Here is a 22,505-nt window from a genome sequence, read left to right on the forward strand (position 1 = left end):
AAGCATGAATCTTACACAATACCGCATTTTTGCACTATCGACGTACCCCTTGCTCCTTCGGGTGCAACTGCTAGTGTATATATAATGATATATATGTATATAGGATATTTATCTAATAATATACTACGGTTTAACACTCCCTCTTAATTAAGAAGGATTGATATAGAACATACTATTTTCTTGAGTGTAAGGAGATATCATCTCAATATGATATCCCTAGAATGGCATATCAATATGAATAATAATTATTACCTGTCGATAATAAAGTCTTATGTGAGGATAGTATGCTATCGGCAATTTGATCTCATACAAACTAATAGTCTTCTATGTGTGTGTGTGTGTGCATGTGTGTGCGTGTGCGTGCACGTGCACGTGTTCGTGTGTGTGTGTGTGTGTGTGTGTGTGTGTGTGTGTGTGTGTGTGCGTGCGTGCACGTGCATGTGTGTGTGTGAATCAGTTATGTAATATTAACTTGAGGATAGACATAAACAATATAGATTCAATTTCACACAAGCTAACATTCTTAACATTTTTTGCATTATAATTTTTTTCAAATATTTAGTTTATTATTATTCTCCCTTCGTATATTAGTATATTATTAGATTATAGTATTCATTAATATAAATGTTTATGATTTATTATTAAATTCAGTTGTAAAATAGGGACATCACAAATTGCTTGAGGACAAACAATTACTAGATCACAAGGACTCTAATGTCCCTCAAATAATTGAATATTTCAATTAAATTAAATGTTTGTACGGACTCGAAATTAATAATAGCTTACAAGCAATTTTTTATTAATTAGTTTAGTTATAAATCATTACATCGTGTTGACCCATTTGTAACACTTTGGGAAACTTCTTAGATCCCTTCATAGTTTAGCATTATGGTAGATACCATGAATTTTATGTTTTCTTTGTATTTGCAAATTCTAGTTAAGAGTTCAATATTGTCAGAGTTTCAAACGTGTGAGGTCCTCCCTCTTTTCTATTTCCAGATTTGGTGGAAGTAACTCCTCACCATGTTATGCCTATAGCCCATATCTAATGTAATATGAGAAATAAAAAATTTCTCTATCCAAATATCAATATTCCATGCTTATGTATTATGCAATATATTGTGGCTAAGTACTTCCATCGATGCCAAATTTGAGTGTTTCACTTGATCGTAAAACAAAATTTCTGTGTAACTATCATACTGAAGATTGTACAAACTAGGTTTTGAAGATTACTATATGATGCACATGTGGAGTACAATCATTTGGTCATGAGACCATATGATGATCTGACCGTACAGGTAAAGGTTTGTCTTTCTCTACACAATAGTGTTAGTTGATATAGATCATGAAAGGTGATCTAGTCGTACATGGGGAAAGAGCATAGGCAACGTATGCGTGGGTGAAGGTCATACATGTGAGTCGTACAAGTAGAACCATGCAATGTGTCATAAGTGTGTGGGTGGAAGGTGTAAGGTGTTGATGTATGGTGTGTGAAGGTCAAAGATGTGAGTCGTACAAGTAGAACCATGAATGAGTCATAAGTGTGTGGGTGGAAGGTGTAAGGTGTTGATGTATGGTGTCAATTACCAAGACACCATAGAGTAGTACAGTGAAGGTGTGCTTCAAACAATGTCGTAAGATTGAGAGTGTGTCAATACATTACAGCTACTTGGTGTTTGTTTCGCGAATCTTGATTGCAAGAAGTCCAACAATTCCAAAGGTGAGGAGTTTTCCTTAAGAGATGACTAGAGGTCTCCCTTCACTACATGTTGACATTTTGTACATGCTTTAATATTATGCTACTCATTTTAATCATCTTTACAAAAAAAATTATATAATAGAAATCTTCAATTCGTTCTTTTGACATTTTTATTTAGTCTAATAATTTGTAATTTGTAATTAGATATGAAATGTTTCATTGTTCATTTTTCAACATTCAAGTTACTTTATTTAATATTTGTTATTTGCAAATTTTCTAATTTACATCTTATATTACTATCCATATTTTTGTAACTAGCACTTCAAGTACTATTTATATAGTATATACAACACACTCACCCTTGTTGTCCCCAAATTGGACCCAATTATCCCACCATGCCAGAGACCCATCCCCCTATCCCCCAAGGACCATGTTACACTGTTACAAGCAATGAACTCCATGGAATGCAATAAAAATAAGAAAATATATACAGAAAATAATAAAAGTAATACCTGCTACCCTAATATAGAGTGAACATTACCATAATACCATACAAGAAGTATGACAGATTGTCTAAATTATTTTCCAATATGATATACACAGCTCCAATCAGCCAACATGACCTTCGGCAGCTTCCTTCAAATGTGAAAATGAAGTGAACTTGCAATCAAGTGTATATCATAATATAGGACTGACATTATTTATTTTTTTAGTTTGTCCTCTCTTTTTATTATATCTGATACAATGACAATATACTAAAACTTAACGACATGGCCATCAACAACTTCTTTCAAACATGAGATTAAGTGAGCTCACAATCTAAGTGTACACCATATGACAAGCCTAATGCCACTTTTATTAATTTATGCTCTCTTTTTATTATAACATATTCAATCACAATCACAAAAATACACAACAAAACCTTCCTTGCATAAACTTCATTCTTGTCCTATTCAGGTATTGGAAATCCAGAATCAGTCATCTTTTGGTATACTTGTTGTAATCTTAGAGTTACAGGCCCTACTTTTCCATCTCCAACAGTCCGGCCATCAATTTTCAATACCTGTTTCAAGAAAATACAAAACACCAAGTTGGATACAGATAAGATCTTCCATTACCTTCAGAATTTGAAACATAAACATGCATGTCTAGCTTGGTAAAAGGGAAAAAACAAACAAGCTTACCGGAGTAAGTTCTCCCATTGTACCAGTTGTCCATACCTGCATAGAAAGTGTATTTCAAAAATCAAGAAAATAACAAATATGCATATCATAGAAAACATTATTGAAGTCCGTAAATAGCCAAATTAAGCGAGCAGAACTCAACGCTACAAACAAAGAAAAGTAGTGAAAGAAAATCCTTGCATGATAAAAGAATATAAGAAAATAATTCAGAGTACAATAAGAGTTGGGTTCCCCACAAAAAAAGTAGCAAAAGGAGAAATTATAGGCAGAAACATCAAGTCCAAACTTTTACACAAGTATTTACAAATTTAGCGAGCCACCCCATGTTGCAAAGTATAAGAACTCCCAGTTTTGATTTATAAATACTAAACAGTAAGCTACAATCACTTTCAACTTACCATAGAAACTATGAGTTGTAATACATTTTATAGGATTCTGACTTGCAGAAAACATATATTAGCATCACATGTCGATGTTTCAATAATTCAGCAAAACAATTTCACAGGGGTCTCCCATTTTCGTCAGATCCTATATTTTTATATGAAAAAAATATATTTTTTCTTTTATAATAGATTTTATTTTATTCTAAATTTTTAATTAATTTTAGGAGCATAGTTTCATGGACACAAACAGGTATCTGGTAACCAGGCATCATGCATGGTATATACTTCAAGACGCAAAGCAGCGAGCACAGATGCTCAGCAAGCAGTGTCTTCAAGCAATCCATCCTAGCACGGATTTAAAGTGTCCAACACTAGCAGGCATTTTTCTAATTCAAGTAACACTTTTTTTGAATTAGCAAAAACTTCCAAAAATTGAAGGAGAAATAGCCTATTGAAAATACAAGCTAGTAATAATTTACCACAAACTTAGCAAAAAGCCAGTAGAACAGTGAAAGACAGATACCTCATCTGCAGTATGGAATTCTGATAGGCTTACTTGACGCTCTTCTAGATATATTCCTTCACTTTTCACAAGATCAATCACCTACATCAGGATAGAACTCAAACATGTCATGTTAATATTCTCTCATACACATCATACGTAGGAATAGTATATACTTAACCTGAAACAGTACTGTATAAATCAAAATCCATTCCTAGTTTGTTAGAAATACAATTGTTGGAAAAGGGAAGAAACGGACAAATGAAGTCCTTTAACAAGTCTAAGAACCTTACTTTCCAAATTTTCAAAAAAAAAAATGATAATAATAAAGGTAAGAATCAAATCCATTTACTGTTGCTCGAGTTATCCCTGGTAAGCAGTGATCAGCTCGTGGTGTGTGTACTTGCCCCTTCTTTACTAAAAACTGCAATATTTCACGGCTATGTTAAATTCTGTAAATAAATCAGATTATAGTAATATAATAAAGTCTATAACCTTTGAAATGCAAAGTGACAACATAAATTGGCAAATATTCTGTGGGTCAGAAAATACTCAAGCAGAGACTCTATTCATTATTAAACAGAACTTCAGATAAAAACCTCTTCTCAAATTGGAAAAAGAAACTCCCTGTAACCAAAGAAAAAAAATCTTAGAACCTAAGGACAAGACCTTTAGTTTTTTACAATATATACAGCTTAGCTCTTAAGGTTTGAACATATGTTGCAAAAAAGACTGGTTGCCTATTGTTCAGTTCTTGGGCAAGGGCATAAGGCCTTATTAGTTCATTGTTTACATGAATTAGCAATATCTGTTGGAGTAAATGAGTTTTTCATTTACTCATGCTTAGGTTTACTTAGGTTTTCATTTGTGTTTAGTTTAGGTACTTGCATTATGGTTATTACAGCTCACCATCCTTGGTATTATAAGCAAGGTTGCGCACTAATTTGGGTATCTCTATACAATTCATCTTTCTGGTGAAACATTTATTTCTCTTCATGTGTGAAGGTTATTCTGCTGTTTGTGATCCTGAAGTAAAATCCATACTTAAACATGGTATCAGAGCATGCTTTCAGCGTCTCTTATATTAGGAGTTCCTCAGTCAGTTTAAGTGAGATTATTTTCTGTATTGAGGGGCATTTGATTGAGGATTTGTTTGCCTTTATCATTTGCAAAAAATTGTTTTTGCTCAATTGTTTATTCCTCAGTTTTTTTTCCTGGCAAAATCTTCTCTTATCATTTTGCAATTTTGTGGAACATTTAATTATCTTGGTTCTGGGGGTTCATCTTGCCCATCTTGGCACATAATCCAGGCCACCCTATGAGTGCACAATAAATTGCAGTCCAATCTGGGTTTTTTCACCATGCCAGCCACATGTGCGAACTCATTATGATATGATATGCACAAACCCTGCTGCATCATCATGGTTAGCAAGCACTTCTGCCATTGCTTCTCCTTGTTGGCTGTGTGGGAGTTTATTCTGAGGCTGAAGGGTGCTTTTATTTGGCTGAAGTCATCATCATTGGGGCTGCATTGTTTCATTGGCACAGAGTTTTTTCTAATTGATTTATATTACAAAATTGGTGGATGGGATTTGCTGAAGGTATTTTTGACCGGTGCGATCTTCGCCACCAATTTGTATTTGCAGCAGCAAATGCTTTTTCATTTACACAGACCTGCCATTTTTTCACAGCTGTCCATTGGTTGATTTATCTTTATCTGGGCAGATTCCAAATTTTGATAGCAAATATTTTTGGCATTAGGGTTGGATATATTGCACAAAGGAGCTTTGCAGCAGACCCTTTCGAACTACTTTTGAAGCTACCTTAATGGACTTTAGTCCCACAATGGTTGCATGGTGCAGTCTTTAGCTATTGCCATAGATCTTGAAGACTATTGTGACACCTCCTAGAGGTGTGCTTGCGTGTGTGCTGGCAATGACTCCATGTGACCATGAGGCCGAAGTTTTGTGCACCTAAACATACAAGTGTAGAGAGCTTCATGAAATTTGAAGTGCATGATGATTTGTGGTTAACGTGACTTTCCATTGTGCACAATACTAGTCAAATGTTGACTCGACCTAGCCCTCCATTTGTTTGCTGCAATTAAGCCCCTTGTCGCTTGCCACAAAGTGTCTTTCATTGTTTTTTTTTTTTAAACCAACACAGTTTTTGCATCTAGAGATCATTTTTTGGCAAATCATTTATCATTGAAAAGGTTTTTTTGTTACTTATGCAGTTGTTGAGGTATTTTTCTCATATTTTACTATTTTATAGTGCTTGTTCTCAATCAAAGTTATATTAGTCTTGGGTCCATTTCTTCTGCACATAAGATATTGTGAAGAATTTTGCAACATTATCTTGTTTAGTCATTTTGATTGGTCCAAAATTGTATTTCTAACTCCATATAATTATCATAAGTGGAGGTCACAAGTGGAGTTTACGTTACTAACATTGAAGTTTCATAGTATCACATATGGCCAAGATATTGAACCCATAGTAGGTGTTTGCAATGTCCCCTTTCTAGCGCTCATAGCACAATGTTGTCATTAGACTATTTTTCCTTGGTCTTGGACATAGAAGGGACTTGACAGCCATTTAACCTAGGCAGTTTTGGTGGTCGTTCATTTTGAGGTGTCCTGAGGTAGTTTTGGGGACACTTAATACATAGTAAGTCATTATGGGCATGTTGGACTTCTAATTGCAATGGCATGTTGATACTAAATTCTTAATATCGACAAGACCATTTATTTATCATTGATAAAAAAAATTTATTTTTATTTTTTATTTTTTTATTTTTTTTTATCGGTAAGAGGCCTAAGCCAAGATTAATAATTATGTATTATTATTTTATAAAGCACAGGTAGATTCGAAGCCAAGACCTCTTTGATAAGAGGCTCACAATTTACCATTGTGTTGTAGGCTCTTGCCTTATCATTGATAAATTTTACTATGCATTAATAAAGTTATTATGTGAAGTTAAATTGAATTATTTAACATTGTTAATGCATACTCTATAGTCTGTGGGAAATATTTAATTAAATGGTCCCCTTTATTCAATAATACATTGAAAGAATAAATAAATGTTATTGGGGGCTTAAGTGAAGGAAAATAATGTACAAGGCATGGGAAATATTATAGGAAAAGAAATGACAATAAAATAGGAGTCAAAAAACAAATTGTGGGAAAATGGGGCGAAAAAGAAAAAATCCCAAAATAATAGAGAAGGGGCAAAAAGTGATTTTGTTTATCCCACATTGATAGGGTGACAAAAAAGCTCTTAGAAAACACAAAAGAGATGTAAATGTCCTCTTTCAACATACTTGGATAACTGATGAAACTAGTGAAATGTTAGGGTTTTCTCTCTAGGGCATTGAGGAGGAAGACGTTCTATGCTAACGATCTTGATATTGTTGGAAGATACAATCTTGGGATCCAGGTCTCAATTTCAAGGTAAATCAAGTTTGTGTTGAACTTCCATGTTATTATCTGATTGCTAGAAACATTTAATTTGGAGATAAACTATGACTTCATATGAATATGTTTCCAATCTTTATTGGTATTTGATTTATAGCTTTTGTTGTGAGTGTTGATGTAAGAACCCCAACCGGTTCTAACTCCAACAACATCAAATTACTTCACTTTTTAGATGCTTGACATTTTGTTGAACACTTTGCATACAACCTCAATCTCATTGTCCTTTATTTTAATATTGATAATAATTGCTTGAAATGATTTCAAATTTAGTTTAGACACTTGCAAATGGTTATTAGATATCCAAGCAAAGAATTGAAGTATAGATGCAATCTTTTTCTGACCATTCAAGTGCATACATATGATTTCCACATTTGAAATGTGCATCTACAGCTGTAGACATTTCTACAAACACTCGGCATGCATACTAATAACTGAAACACATAACTAGAATTTGGCATTTTATCAAACAGTTATAGTGCAACCTTATAACTCCTCTTTCCAATACCAACCGTTTACAATGAACACTAATAATGAGTGAAAAATGTCAATTATCAAATTTGAATGTTGCAATTCATTGTATCATCTCTATGGAAATTAAAATCAAATCAAAGAACCTGTATATAACTAATTGTAGAGATCAATTTGCAGTAGGGTAATGATAATGACTATGAATAGTTGTGCATTCTTCCCAACTAGTACAGATCGCAGCTATGTTGATGTTAGACACTGCCCAAGTGTAACACAGGTGCACACAGCTAAGGTAAAATCCAAGTGCAATGGGTGCACATACGTCCCAAGTGCAGGGACGTCACGCACCCACACTCTGCACTGCCACCTAGGCAACGCCACACCGATCGAAGCACCCGTCAGGGACATGAGGACGTGGGTGTGTCTTGGGTGCGCACGGGGTGCACCTAAGGGAGGCGAGGGGTGCGCCTGGCGCCCAAGTAAAAATATCAAAAAAAATTAAAGTTTTTTTATATTATTTTTTATTGTTACTTTTTACATGGGAACCCTAATTAGGTGTGGGTCCCATGAAGTCTTTTTCAAGCCTTAATAAGGCCAATTCACCTCATTTTCATTTCACATTTGCATTTTGTTGTTTTGGAGTAGCAAGGAGCAAAGTGAGAAAAATAGATTGGAGGAGTTTGGGAGAGCTTAGTGAGTGATTTTGCAAGGGATTGCAAGATCAAGAGGAGCAAATGAGGCAAGAAGATTTTATTTTGCAAATAATTCATCAAGCTCAAGGTACCTTTTTTACTATTGTTTTGTTTTAGATTCTAGAATTTATTTTTACTTTCAGCTTTGCATTTAATTTTTCAATGTTTCATTTTTGATTCTTGAATCTTATCAATACTAGATAGTTCTATGTTTTTCTTTTTAAAATTTTCTTATTGTTATATGATTTTTATTTTTGCTATTAAAATAGGTTAAAATTTTATTTTATTTAATATTTTTTAAATTTCTGAAGTTTTAAGTAGGCTGAAAATAGTTTATTTTAATGTTTTCAAAAAAATACTAATAATTAATTATGCTAAAATGTATCATAATCATTTTCATTTTGTGAAATGCAGTTTCTACTTTCTAAATGGCATCCGGTCAAAATGAAGAAGACATGGAAATTAATGAGGGAAGTACATCTCTATATGAGCCCGAGGAAAGTGATCATGGGACTGATGTAGATGCCCAATCTGATTCAAAGCCTCCTTATGTTGCACCAGGGGTGCCTTTTGTTGATTGCCCTTTAGAGATTTTGGCACAATTTGCTAAGGGTCCTTATGATCCAAAGTCCCGTATAAAATAATTTGTTGTCAAAATTACACTCCTTACAACTGTAGGTGGTGGCACATGCAAATGGAAATGTAATATATGTGGCCACCGGCACATAATAATATGGTAACATTACGAGAGTTAATGCAAACCTTTTTTGGACTAGGTATGGTGTGAGCTTATGCCAATTCTTGGCAAATCCTAAAAATGGGAAATACGGAATTGAAGTAAAAAACTATGGGGCATTCCTAATGATACTGCAGTCCCAGTGCATAAACTCTTTGGCAGCTAGGCAATAGGAACAAAACATACAACAGTTACAGGGGCAACGAGATACATCTACACATATCTTGCATCAGAAAGCAGGGATTATGTCACCTACACATCCATTCCTTCATCTACAAACAATTCAACAGAGGATAGCAACAGGGGAAAACAAAAAGCAAATGCAAATCCTAGTGCTAGAAACCTCATTGCTCAGTTCTTTGCATGCACGAAAGGGAGCAATTAGATGATGTGATTGGTGATTTCGTCTTTTCCAATGGCATCCCAACACATGTAGCTCAATCTCCCTATTTTGTGAGGATGATGTCCATGGTGGTGAAAGAGGGAGGACCATCATTTGTGCCATCAAGTGAGCGCAAGGTGAGGACCACGATGTTGGACAAGGCCTATGACAGGGTTGGGGTCTTGATGGAGAAGATGAAGGCATTTTGGATTGAGTCAGGTTGTAGCATTATCACGGATGGGTGGACGAACATTAGTCATCATCCACTCATCAACATTATGGTCACATGCATCGAGGGCCCATACTTTTTGAGTGTTCAGGGCATCGTAAAGATGTTGATTTTCAGTCTCGTGTGCTTAGGAATGCCATTGAGGAGGTTGGGCCACAAAATGTGCTCCAAGTTGTGACAGATGCAACACATGTGTGCAAAGCTGCAAGGAGGCTTGTTGAGGCAGCATATAGGCATATTTGGACTCCACATCGTGTGCATGCCATGAACAATGCACTCAAAGATATGGGGAATATTGACTAGATTAGACAGGTGGTTAATGATGGGAAAGAGGTGCAGATGTTTCTCTAAAATCACCATACATTACATGCACTTTTTTGGGGCTTTGTAAAAAAGCAATTTCTTAAACCAATTTAGACCAGATACACCTAATATTACATTCTCTTGGAGAGAATGATTGAGTTTCAAGAGCCATTGCAACACATGGTTATGACACAAGAATGGAATCAATGGCCTAAGTCCTGGACAGAGCAAGGGAAGAGGGTTAAGGGCATAGTGAAGAGCGATCAATGTTGGAGTGATGCAAAATACAGTCTCTATCACTACTCCAATGTTCAAGGTGATTAGCTATGGAGATGTAAATACACCTAACCTTGGAGAGGTTTATGAGTGCATTGATTCTATGCCTGGGCAAATGAGGGTTGTGCGTGAGAGAGACCCCTCTAGCATTCTATATGGAGCACATTTAGGCTATCATTCACTGCAACTAGGAGAAGCTAAACACTCTTTTGCACATGGTTGCCTATGCATTGAACCCAAAGTGGGACATGCCTAAGCCTAGTAGAGTCACATCACTTCAAGATGATGAGGTGAAGGTCGGGTTCTTTCAATGCATTGCCAAGATGTATGATAGCGACATTGCTAGTGAGATTTTAGGATTTGTCATTCTTACATGCAATCATTAATTCTTCATTCAGTGTTCTAAGTTCTTTATTACTCGTAAGTTATAACTTATTTTAATATTATGTTGTAACTTGTAGGATACTTGGATATTGCAAAGTTGGATCTCAAAACTACGACACAGAAGCATCCCATTTTGTGGTGGAAATGTCATGGACCACAGAAGTCACAAATCACCTCACTAGCCATCTAATTCCTTTCTCAGGTTTGTAGTCCCACCCTTTTATAATTTTAAAGAGTTTTACTTTACTAATTTATAATTTATTGATTTATCATTTATTATTTCTCACAACTGAATGAACATTTGTTTGTTACTTTCAACTTTGATATCTCAGGTTTCTAGCTCCTCGGCTGCGAAGAGGAACTAACCTACCTATAGCTTCATCCACTTTGTTAAGTGGAACAGACCTACCACTAAGAATGCGAAGAAGTAGCTGTTGTACATGGTTTCTTGCGGCTCAAAGATCGCAAGACACATGAGTACAAGGAGAGCCCAGCAACACGATGGGATGTAGAGTCGGAGGATCTGGCTCAAATTGACGAGGATGGCGATGTAGCAAAAGCCAATGTAGGGCTAGTTAATATTTGTTTGGAGGATCTTAGTATTACCCATGAGGAGTCCACTAAATTTGGTGATGAGAACTTCAGTTTAGGAGATGATTAGCGATCTCCCACCCTTACATTCTCATTATTGCCATTTTGTAGTTTGTACTCACTTTAATGTGGTCATAATACATTATTTCATTTCACTGTTTCATGTTACTCTGCTCATTGTAATCATGAGCATCTTTATGATACATCATATTTGAACAATGAATTTGGAATCGTTCATCGTTGTTATTTGATACTCAATGGTTGATTTACATGGTACTATGTATGACATATTTTTCATTAATCATTATGTTTAAGATTATCAGTTAGAAGAGGATGGATTGTTGAGATACATAGGTAGGATGTACATAACCTAGGTTCCGGAAGTTTGAAGAATGATTTTAGAAGAATTCCACACAGCTCTATATTTTGGACATCTTGGGGTGACCAAGATGATGGCAGATATAAGACCCTTGTATTTTTTGAAGGGAATGAAAAGAGAATGATACATGACAGGATGCCTGTAATGTTCCCACTAGCAAGGACAATAATATTTGCAAAACCAATGTTAGAATTTATACAATAATAAAATATATTTCACTATTCTACCCTTTGTCTTGACCCAAACTTAAAGATGTCTTCACATCAAGATCAATGACCCTCTTGAGGATCCTTAAATCCCTGATTACTTCTCCGTCTTCTATGAAGTGCTCCCTTTAATTTTCTTCCTAGAAGAGACTTTCTCTATCTAGGGTCCTTTACACATATGCATATGTTAACATCTACAAAATATTCTGGCCTTATAACTGAATTAAGATCACTCTCTTCCTAATGGGACTCTCTTGATCCTAAGCTATTAAGATCACTCTCTTCCCTCAAAAGGGACTCTCTTGATCTTAAATATTTAAGCCATGTGTTATATATATATATAACAGATGGCTTAAATATTTAAGATCAAGAGAGTCCCTTTTGAGGAAAGAGAGTGATCTTAATATATATATATATAAAATTTACAAGTATGATTAATTAATATAAATAAGTTCATAACTATAATTAAGAAAATATAATTCATAAATATACCTTTCTTACCTTCCTCTTTATGTGGTCCATTTGGATCCTTATTTGGCTCTTTTTATTTCTTCTTTCTCAAGAGTCACAACCTTTCAAAATAGAAATATTTTGAAAAGGCACAACACTTCATAGTCATAATCCTTTCGAAAAGTCGCAACACTTCATAATCAAAATTCTTTAGAAAAGTCCAAATAATTTATAATTAAAATATTTTTGAATAGTCAAAACTATTCATAATTATGACCCTTTCGAAGGTTCACATTCTTTCGATATCATTGATACCTTTTCAAAAAGTCACTTTCTTGTTTTCTTCATATTATATTTCTCTTTCATTTTTCCTTTTTGAACTCCTATCTTCTCCCCTTCCTTTTTTTTTCCCTCTCTAAAATAAACTCTCTTCCCTTTTATATCTTATTTTTAAGGAGTCGTGTCTATTTGTTAAATATCTCTTGACTTTTCATTAGATTTAGTTCATTTATAATATCTATGTTATATTATTTATTCTCTTATTTAGTTGTGTTTATTATTGATATATTATTTATTTCTATTTAGAAAGTTAACATACTTTCTACAATATTGTCTCTTTTATTTAATTTAATTTCTTTATTTATTCATTTTGATTTTATTATTTAAAATTATTTAAAATATCATACTAAATATGATTTCATTCATAATATAGATTAAATAATAATTATCTCCTATTTTTATATTTTAGTATTAGTTTTAATATCACTCTATTATCATTATTTATTTACTAACATTGTATAATCTAATTATTATTAAAATTCTATCTCAAAATAGGGATATGATAGTCCACCCTTCCTCAAATTGCTTGTCCTCAAGCAATTAGATAATTTCTTCTCTTGATTTTAAATAGATATTTCTTTTAGTCTGAATTCTTATGTTGATATCATGGATATGCTTGAATCCTTTCTAATAGTCAGTAACTTTCTATATTAGTCCTTCATATAAATTATTTTTCTAGATCCTCTTTAACCCTATAGGATGACAAGATCATACTCTGATACCATTGTAATGTTCCCACTAGCAAGGACAATAATATCTGCAAAACCAATGTTAGGATTTATACAATAATAAAATATATTTCACTATTCTACCCTCTGTCTTAACCCAACCTTAAAGATGTCTTCACATCAAGATCAATGACCCTCTTGAGGATCCTTAGATCCCCGATAACTTCTCCATCTTCTATGAAGTGCTCCCTTTAAGGTCCTTCCTAGAAGAGACTTTCTCTATCTAGGGTCCTTGACACATATGCATATGTTAACCTCTATGAAATATTCTAGCCTTATAACTGAATTAAGATCACTCTCTTCCCTCAAAAGGGACTTATGTGTGTGTGTGTGTGTTAATTTACAAGTATGATTAATTAATATAAATAAGTTCATAATTATAATTAAGAAAATATAATCCATAAACATACCTCTCTTACCTTCCTCTTTATGTGGTCCATTCGGATCCTTATTTGGCTCTTTTTTTTTCTTCTTTCTGTTAGAATCTGAAAAGATTAATAACCCAGAAAACTAGTGCAAAGAGTAAATATCTAAACTATGAATGCAAATGATACAAAATCAAAATAGCATCATAGAGTTAGTCTCCAAGAGAGTAATGCAAATGCTGGAAGCAAAATAGCATTAAGAGGATGCAAAAACAAGAGATGCAAATACAAGTCAGGTAGCATGCTTATAAAGGCTACGAAGAGGGACGAGGTGGCAACACCAACCAATGAGGAGCAACCATCTATTGGACTAAAGATAGAAAAGTATCTTCCCAAGATAGCTAATGGATGCTCACATGTAGGAAGGTGACACCTCACAACCATTCACCTAATAAGACATGCTTTATTAACCTAAGCGAGATTATTAAAAGTGTAGGAAAAACTTAGCAAAATAGGAAAAATTAAAAACTACACTAACACTTTCTCAAGGCCACAACCTTCCATAATAGAAATATTTTGAAAAGGCACAACACTTCATAGTTATAATCCTTTCGAAAAGTCGCAACACTTCATAATTAAAATTCTTTAGAAAAGTCCAAATAATTTATAACTAAAATATTTTTAAATAGTCAGAACTATTCATAATTATGACCCTTTCAAAGGTTCACATCCTTTCGATATCATTGATACCTTTTCAAAAAGTCACTTTCTTATTTTCTTCATATTATATTTCTCTTTAATTTTTCTTTTTTGAACTCCTATCTTCTCCCCTTCCTTTTTTTTCCCTCTCTAAAATAAACTCTCTTCCCTTTTATACCTTATTTTTAAGGAGTCGTGTCTATTTCTTAAATATCTCTTGACTTTTCATTAGATTTAGTTAATTTATAATATCTATGTTATATTATTTATTCTCTTATTTATTTGTGTTTATTATTGATATATTATTTATTTCTATTTAGAAAGTTAACATACCTTCTACAATATTGTCTCTTGTATTCAATTTAATTTCTTTATTTATTCATTTTGCTTTTATTATTTAAAATTATTTAAAATATCATACTAAATATGATTTCATTCATAATATAGATTAAATAATAATTATCTCCTATTTTTATATTTTAGTATTAGTTTTAATATCACTCTATTATCATTATTTATTTCCTAACATTGTATAATCTAATTATTATTAAAATTCTCTCAAAATAGGGATATGATAATGTCTTAAGTGTCAGAGAATCAAGGGAGAGCACCGTTACCCAATAGGTCTACTACACCTCAATGAGGTTCTCAAATGGAAGTGGCAAATAATTACCATGGATTTCATTCAAGGGCTACCCATGACCCAGAACAAACACAACACCATTTTAGTGGTGGTAGATAGATTAACCAAAGGGGTTCACTTCATGCCAGGTAACTTAACAGATGGAGCACCTAAGACTGCTCACAAATTCGTTCGAGAAGTTTCCAAACTTCATGGAATTCCAAAAATGATTATATCTGACAGTGATGCTAGGATAAAATCCAGGTTTTGGCAAACTTTATTTTCAGCTTTGGGAACCAAGCTAATTATCAATTCCGCTTACCATCTAGAAACTGATGGTTAGATAGAGTTAGCCAAGTTTTGGAAGATCTTCTAAGAGTGTACTGTATGGATCGACAATACCAGTGAGAAATGCATCTTCTGTTAGAATATATAGTCCACCAATATGACTGAGAGGGGGGGGTGAATCAATTATCCAATTAATATCACAATTATCAACCTCCTTAAACTTTAACCATATGAGCAATATAATCAAAAACCACAACAAGATACTCATGCACAATAACATCAGATATGTTATCTAGGGAAACCCTTGATCAGAGGGAAAACCCTGGTGGGGATGGTACCCGCAAGATGATGTACTAATATAAAAATACATTGTTAGAGAATGGAACCTATTAGGAGTCAATAACAACATTCAGTACATATCAGTTCCTATTAGGAGACTTTGAATCCCAATTAGGAGATTCCAACCCTGTTAGGAGTTGTGGAAGATAGTTGGACCCACTGCCCAAACAGCTTCAAAGGCAAGATCAATGAACCCACTGTCCAAATGATCTCTATATTATTCATTGTAGAATAATAAAAATGAATAATACTACTCCTTCCTCTTTTTGTCCTAATAACCGAACTTCTACTCCTAATCTTGTAATCAGATCACAAATCTCGCATCCAATAATCCCTTGGATCGCTTACTTGCATTCAATAAACACGTTGCTCCTTTTCGTTTTTCGAATACACTTCAATCTTATAATCATGTTATAGACAAAGAAAACATCTTTCCTTTATATAATATCTTCAAAATAATTCCTTGAGTCGGCCTTGAGGCTTTCCCAATTAATTAAAATAAGATAATTAATTAATTTACAATTACAATAGCACTGTCAACTCACAGTCTATACAACTTCCCTTAGTAGAATTTGACTATAATATATAGTCCACCAATATAATTGAGAGGGTGGTTGGGAGGGGGGGAGTGAATCAATTATCCAATTGATATCACAATTATCAACTTTATTAAACTTTAACCATATGAGCAATATAATCAGAAACCACAACAAGATACTCATGCATAATAACACCAAATATGTTAACTAGGGAAACCTTTGATCAGAGGGAAAACCCCAGTGGGGATGGTACCCACATGATAATGTACTATCATAAATATTCCTTGTTAGAGGACGGACCCTGTTAGGAGTCAATAACAACATTCAGTATACATCAGTCCCTGTTAGGAGACTTTGAATCCCTATTAGAAGATTCCAACCCTATTAGGAGTTGTGGAAGACAGTTGGACCCACTACCCAAACAGTTTCAAGGGCAAGATCAATTAACTCACTGTCCAAATGATCTCTGTATTATTTGTTGTAGAATAATAGAAATAAATAGTACTACTCCTTCCTCTTTCTGTCCTATCAACCAAACTTCTGCTCCTCATCTTGTAATCAAATCACAAATCTCACATCCAATAATCCCTTGGATCACTTACTTGCATTTAGTAAACACTATACTCCTTTTCACACTTCATATACACTCCAATCTTACAATAATGTTATAAACAAGGAAAACATCTTTCTTTTATACCATATCTTAAAAATAATTCCTCGAGTTGGCCTTGAGGCTTTCCCAATTAATTATAATAAGATAATTAATTAATTTACAATTACAATAGCACTGTTGGCTCACAATCTAAACAACTTCTCACACATGCAACACTAGGGCTTGCGCATCCGCTGACATCATCATCTGACTATCATAAGTCACTGGCTGACCGTGCATCAACAGATTATATCGTTGCCAAAGGATATAATGACTTCTCAAGTACTCTATCTTTGGACTACTCTTTATAAATCAGGTAAAACTTTCGTACTTCTTCGACTTACATGTTGTGCATTGAAGCACGTCATCAAGACACAGTGAAGAAAATGTCCATAAACACCCATCACCAGAAAATCAAGACATTGTCCATACAAGTAAGATCTATGTCTGCTACTCTATTAGTCTTCACAGACTTACTGCTATGTTGACATCAATGACAAACACAGTCATGAATGCAACATGTCAATACTCTCCAATGCTTAGGATACTCCCCTAAAGAAATATCATCAGCATTCATGCTAACATCTTCCCTTAGTAGAATTTGACTATAATAACTCTTATCAATCCGCTATCAAGATGGCACCCTTTGAGGCCTTATATGGTCATAAATTCAAAACTCCTGTAAGTTGGAATTGAATAGAGAATAGAATTATCGTTGGGGCAGAAATGCTATTAGAGATGGAAGAATAGGTAGTTTAGATCTGTCTAAGGCTGAAAGAGGCAAATGACAGATAGAAGAGTTATGCAGATGCTAAAAGAATACCTAGAGAGTTCTCGGTGGGGGAAAAGGTTCTATTAAAGGTATAACCACAAAAGAGTACTATCAAGTTTGGAAATAATGCCAAATTGGCCCCAAGATACGTGGGGCCCTTTGAGGTGTTAGAAGTGTTGGAATTGAAGAGAGTAACTGAGAGGGGAGGGGTAAATCAGTTACCACAAAAGAAATTTCTTGACCCTAGATGTCAAATCAAACTTTTTCACTAATAATGCAATTCTTTATCTAGCGCGGTTGAAACTAAGTTCTTGTTGAAAATCGGTTATCAAAGCAGTCTTAATCATTGTTAATATGTTTTAACCTTTAGTAACTTAGTTGCAGAAACATAAAGCATAAAGAAAATAACATTAACAAAGATGAAACCAAGATTTAACACGGAAACCCAATTTGGGAAAACCACCATGCAACTAGTTACAATATTTTCATTGTTCTTAAGTGAGCCTTGTTAGGAGCCAACCCTATTAAAGCTTACAATACATACTATTAGGTATGACCTTGTTAGAGGATTTAGTTCACCCTGTTAGGAGTGGCCTTGTTAGAAGTCTTCAAACACTTCAATCTTGAAATGTCATGTTGTTAGAGGATTTACAATTTGACTGTTAAGTCAACTCTGTTAGGAGATTTCTTCACTACTACAATAGTTAGAAGGTAACAGTAATTTGACCTGATTTATGAAGCAACTTTTAAAAATTCATATCTCTATTTTGGCTTGACCTCTAGATCCTTGATGATCAGAATATTCTTTGCTGCTTATCTTCCACACTTTTCTCTTTTTTTTCTTCGATCATATATCCATCTTATTCCACATATTCCACACTTCATTGCACTTCTTGATCTTTCTTATATATCATAAGCTTTGTCAAGTCGGCTTGAATACCTTTCCAAATAATCATTAAACTTCCAACTAGTTGGCCTTAATTAGTAAAATAATTAACAAGTGCAATATGCTAATACTCGGTTAATACTATGATTCCTTTGATGCCTGACCACTTGGTGGACACTGTGATTTCTTCATTGCCAACCTGCTCGGTTGATACTGAATACTAAATGTCCTTCATTGCCCGACTACTTGGTTGATATTGAATGTCCTTCATTGCTCCATTGCTCGGTTGATACTACATGTCCTTCATTGCCCGACTACTTAGTTGATACAGAATGTCTTTCATTGCCTGACTGCTCAGTTAATATTGACGGTGCTTGGTTAATACTGATATTTGTGTAACATCAATGACAACATACAATTTGAAGAATTGTTTCCAATAAGTTGTAAACCCATTTGCCTACAGGATCGCACTACTTCCATCCCTTGCCAGGATGCATGATGTATTCCATGTATCATATCTTAAGAAGTATATCACCTATCATAAGCATGTAATTGATTGGAATCTTTTGCAGGTACGAGACCCAAGGGTGGTGGAAATAGAGACGCTCAAAATACTTGAGGTGCATAAGCTCCGCTTACAAAATCGAGACATAACCCAATGCAAGGTCCAGTGGGACCAATATATTGAGAAAAATGCTACCTAGGAAGATTATGATAAAATCTTCTAGAAATTTCCCATCTCTTCTACAGGAGACCGAAACATAAAATTTTGTGACTATCATTTTTTTTTTTAAACTATGATTTTTTACTTAAGTAGAATTTTGTTTCCTCTTTTTTGTAAAGTTCATTGGCAACAATGAAACACAAGGGGAAGGGTATGTACCATCCCAAATTTTTGATCTTTTAAAATAATCTTATAGTCGTTGCAATGGTTAATTAAAATTGCTCAGATGTCATCATCGTATGAAATGGAAGTTATGGTTAACTAATTTGATTCATGTGAAAATGACTTGTTCGTTGATTATTGTTATTTCGACTAAAAAATGAATGCTTATATTTTAAGATAAATGTTAGTGGTGCTTAACCGTTCTGACAGTTATCGATTGTTGTGTTTTCTTCATATTTCGATTTAAAATGGAAAAACATATTATTGTGGAAATATGCATTTTTGATTGACGAAGCAAACAAAGGGAGCAAGCATTGCTAAACAGAATTTAAGGAATGGGGCACCAATTTAGTCCATTGTCAGACCATCAGGTATGGGTTCTAACTACCTTGGTGAAGGATTTAATGGCTAGGCAACAAGGTATACCTTGGATAGTCATGCGCTACTCCGTCAATTATTAAAACAAGAGAAAAATTAAACATTTAGTATCATGATAAACTATTGCCTTTCTTTTATTTTTAAGACTGTAGAAGTGGTCAACAATTGTAACTTTATATGTGTGTGTGTATTAATGGCACCATGTTATTTTGCTAGCATCTATAATTTGCACCTACATGTGTGTGTGTGTGTGTGTGTGTGTATATATATATATGCGTGCATACACGAGCAATATAATGATAAAAGGAATACGTGCTCTCAAAATTTACACTTGTATGAAATGGAAATTATGGTTAACCGATTTGATTCATGTGAAAATGACTTGTTAGTTGATTATTGTTATTTCAACAAAAAATGAATGCTTATATTTTACGACAAATATTAGTGGTGGCTAGCCATTCTAACAGTTATCAGTTATTGTGTTTTCTTCACATTTGAATGTAAAATGGAGAAACATGTTATTATTGTGGAAATATGCATTTTTTGTTGAAGAAGCAAACAAGGGGGGGAAGCATTGCTAAACGGGATTTAAAGAATGGGGCACCAATTTAGTCCACTGTCAGACCATCAGGTATGGGTTCTACCTACCTTGGTGAAGGATTTAATGGCTAGGCAACAAGGTATACCTTGGACAGTCATGAGCTACTCCGTCAATTATTAAAACAAGAGAAACATTAAACATTATATCATGAGAGAAACTATTGCTTTTCTTTTATTTCTGAGACTGTGGAAGTGGTCAACAATTGTAACTTTATATATATATTAATGACACCATGTTATTTTGCGAGCATCTGTAATGTGCACCTACATGTATATATACGTATATGTGTGCGTACACAAGCAATATAATGATAAAAGGAATTATATGTGCTCTCAAAATTTACACTTGCACATATATATGTATGTATGTATGTATGTATGTATATGTGTACATACAATTATCGGTAAAATCCAATAGCATGATGACAATATATATATATATATATATATGATATATAAACCATGAGAAAGTATAATCTTTATGTCTAATTTGGCTCCACATCGATGAACATCACCTTCATATCAGCATTATTCCTTTTGAATTTTAAAAGAAATGAGAAGTTTATTGTAACCGAAGATTGGCCTTGATCGTCACTTCCTTCTTGTAACCGATGAAGCCATGAGATGCATTATTTACACTCCCCACAGCTAAGGACAAGCTGATGGTAAATCATTTTTCTTTCCCATATGGTTACTTTGAGCCAAAGCTCTTCCTCTTTCCATAACTCTTTCCGAAGACAAGCATTATTCCTAGATCATATTACAATACCTCAACTGCAATATCGGCCATGCTTTTGAGTATATTTCTGTGTTGGAGCTATGTTGTCTAACCATGACAACAAATTTTATGTTTGCATTTCAGGTCGTCAAATCATTTCGCATGTCTTATTTCATATTTCATATGCTATGCCTTTTACGATGTATTATTTTTAGACGAATCCCACTATGGAATGAAGGAACATTACGATAATGTGTATCCACGATCTTCGTTAAGTATCTTAGTCGTAACCAAGGCTCAAGAGCATTAAAAATTCTAATAAAACATCAACATTGTTTTCCATTGTACATAATCAGTGTTACATTGGCACGGGAGTGCAGCGATGCGGGAGGACATCGAGACGAGTTTCGGGTGCAGGGAAAAAAGGGCCTCAATTTGGGGACGGTGGGGGGACGGCAAGGGTTCATGGGGGGGTTGCATAGTATATATAATAATATGTATGACTGAAAACGCTAATTATGAAATGATACTTCAATATACATTATATTATATAACATGTCAAATATAGTTGAGTACAGAAAATTGAAATGCAATTCACAGATCATAAGTTCAAACTTAAAACTTGAAAATTCATAACCATTACCAATGACCGTTTAACAAATTAACTCAGTTCAAGATGCAAGATTCAAAATTCATTGTTCAAATATGATATCATATATCATAAAGATGCTCATGATGACAATAAGCCAAGTAGCATGAAATAGTGAAATGAAATAATGTATCATAGCCATATCAAAGTGAATACAATCAACAAAATGACAAAATGTCAATAATGAGAATGGAATCATCCCAAGTGCTCTCTAATTATCCCCTATACCGAAGTCCTCATCACTGAAACTACTAGACTCCTTGTGGGTAAGATTTGAATCCTCTAAAGGAACACCAACTACCCCTACATTGGCTTCTGCTACATCGTCATCCTCATCAATCTAAGTTGGATCCTCTGGCTCCACATTCCATCATGTTGCAGGGCTCTCCTTGTACTCACGTGTCCTGCAATCTTTGAGCCGCAAGAAACTATGTACAGCAACAAACTTCTCCACTTTCTTAGAGGTAAGTCTGTTCCTCTTAACAGAGTGAATGAAGCTATAGGTGGACCAGTTCCTCTCTGCAGATGAGGGGATAGACACCTGAGATAACAAAGTTGAAAGTTACAACTTACAAACAAACGTTCATACAATTTGTAACAAATGATAAATGGTAGATCATTGAATAGATGAATCATAAATTAAAATCCGTTACGTACAACTCTTAAGATTATAAAGGGGTGGAATTCCAAATTACAAACCTGAGAAA

At 34.2% G+C, this 22,505-nt stretch overlaps 1 protein-coding gene across 1 annotated transcript in view; it reads right to left on the minus strand.

Annotated features, from left to right (window-relative positions):
• Positions 1-2,250: 2,250 nt before the first annotated feature.
• LOC149580124 (branched-chain-amino-acid aminotransferase-like protein 2) overlaps positions 2,251-22,505 on the minus strand; it is a 213,263-nt gene continuing 193,008 nt past the window's right edge. Inside the window, exons 16-19 of the mRNA XM_089789539.1 lie at positions 4,121-4,192; positions 3,790-3,870; positions 2,884-2,919; positions 2,251-2,762 (exon numbers count right to left, since the gene is read on the minus strand). Of these exons, the coding sequence (XP_089645665.1) occupies positions 2,649-2,762; positions 2,884-2,919; positions 3,790-3,870; positions 4,121-4,192 (303 nt within the window). The 3' untranslated portion in view covers positions 2,251-2,648. The remainder of the gene's footprint in view (positions 2,763-2,883; positions 2,920-3,789; positions 3,871-4,120; positions 4,193-22,505) is intronic.

The sequence above is a fragment of the Cupressus sempervirens genome, chromosome 1 (assembly GCF_028749045.1).
Source record: "Cupressus sempervirens isolate cs-2001-9-10 chromosome 1, ASM2874904v1, whole genome shotgun sequence".
NCBI lineage: Eukaryota > Viridiplantae > Streptophyta > Pinopsida > Cupressales > Cupressaceae > Cupressus > Cupressus sempervirens.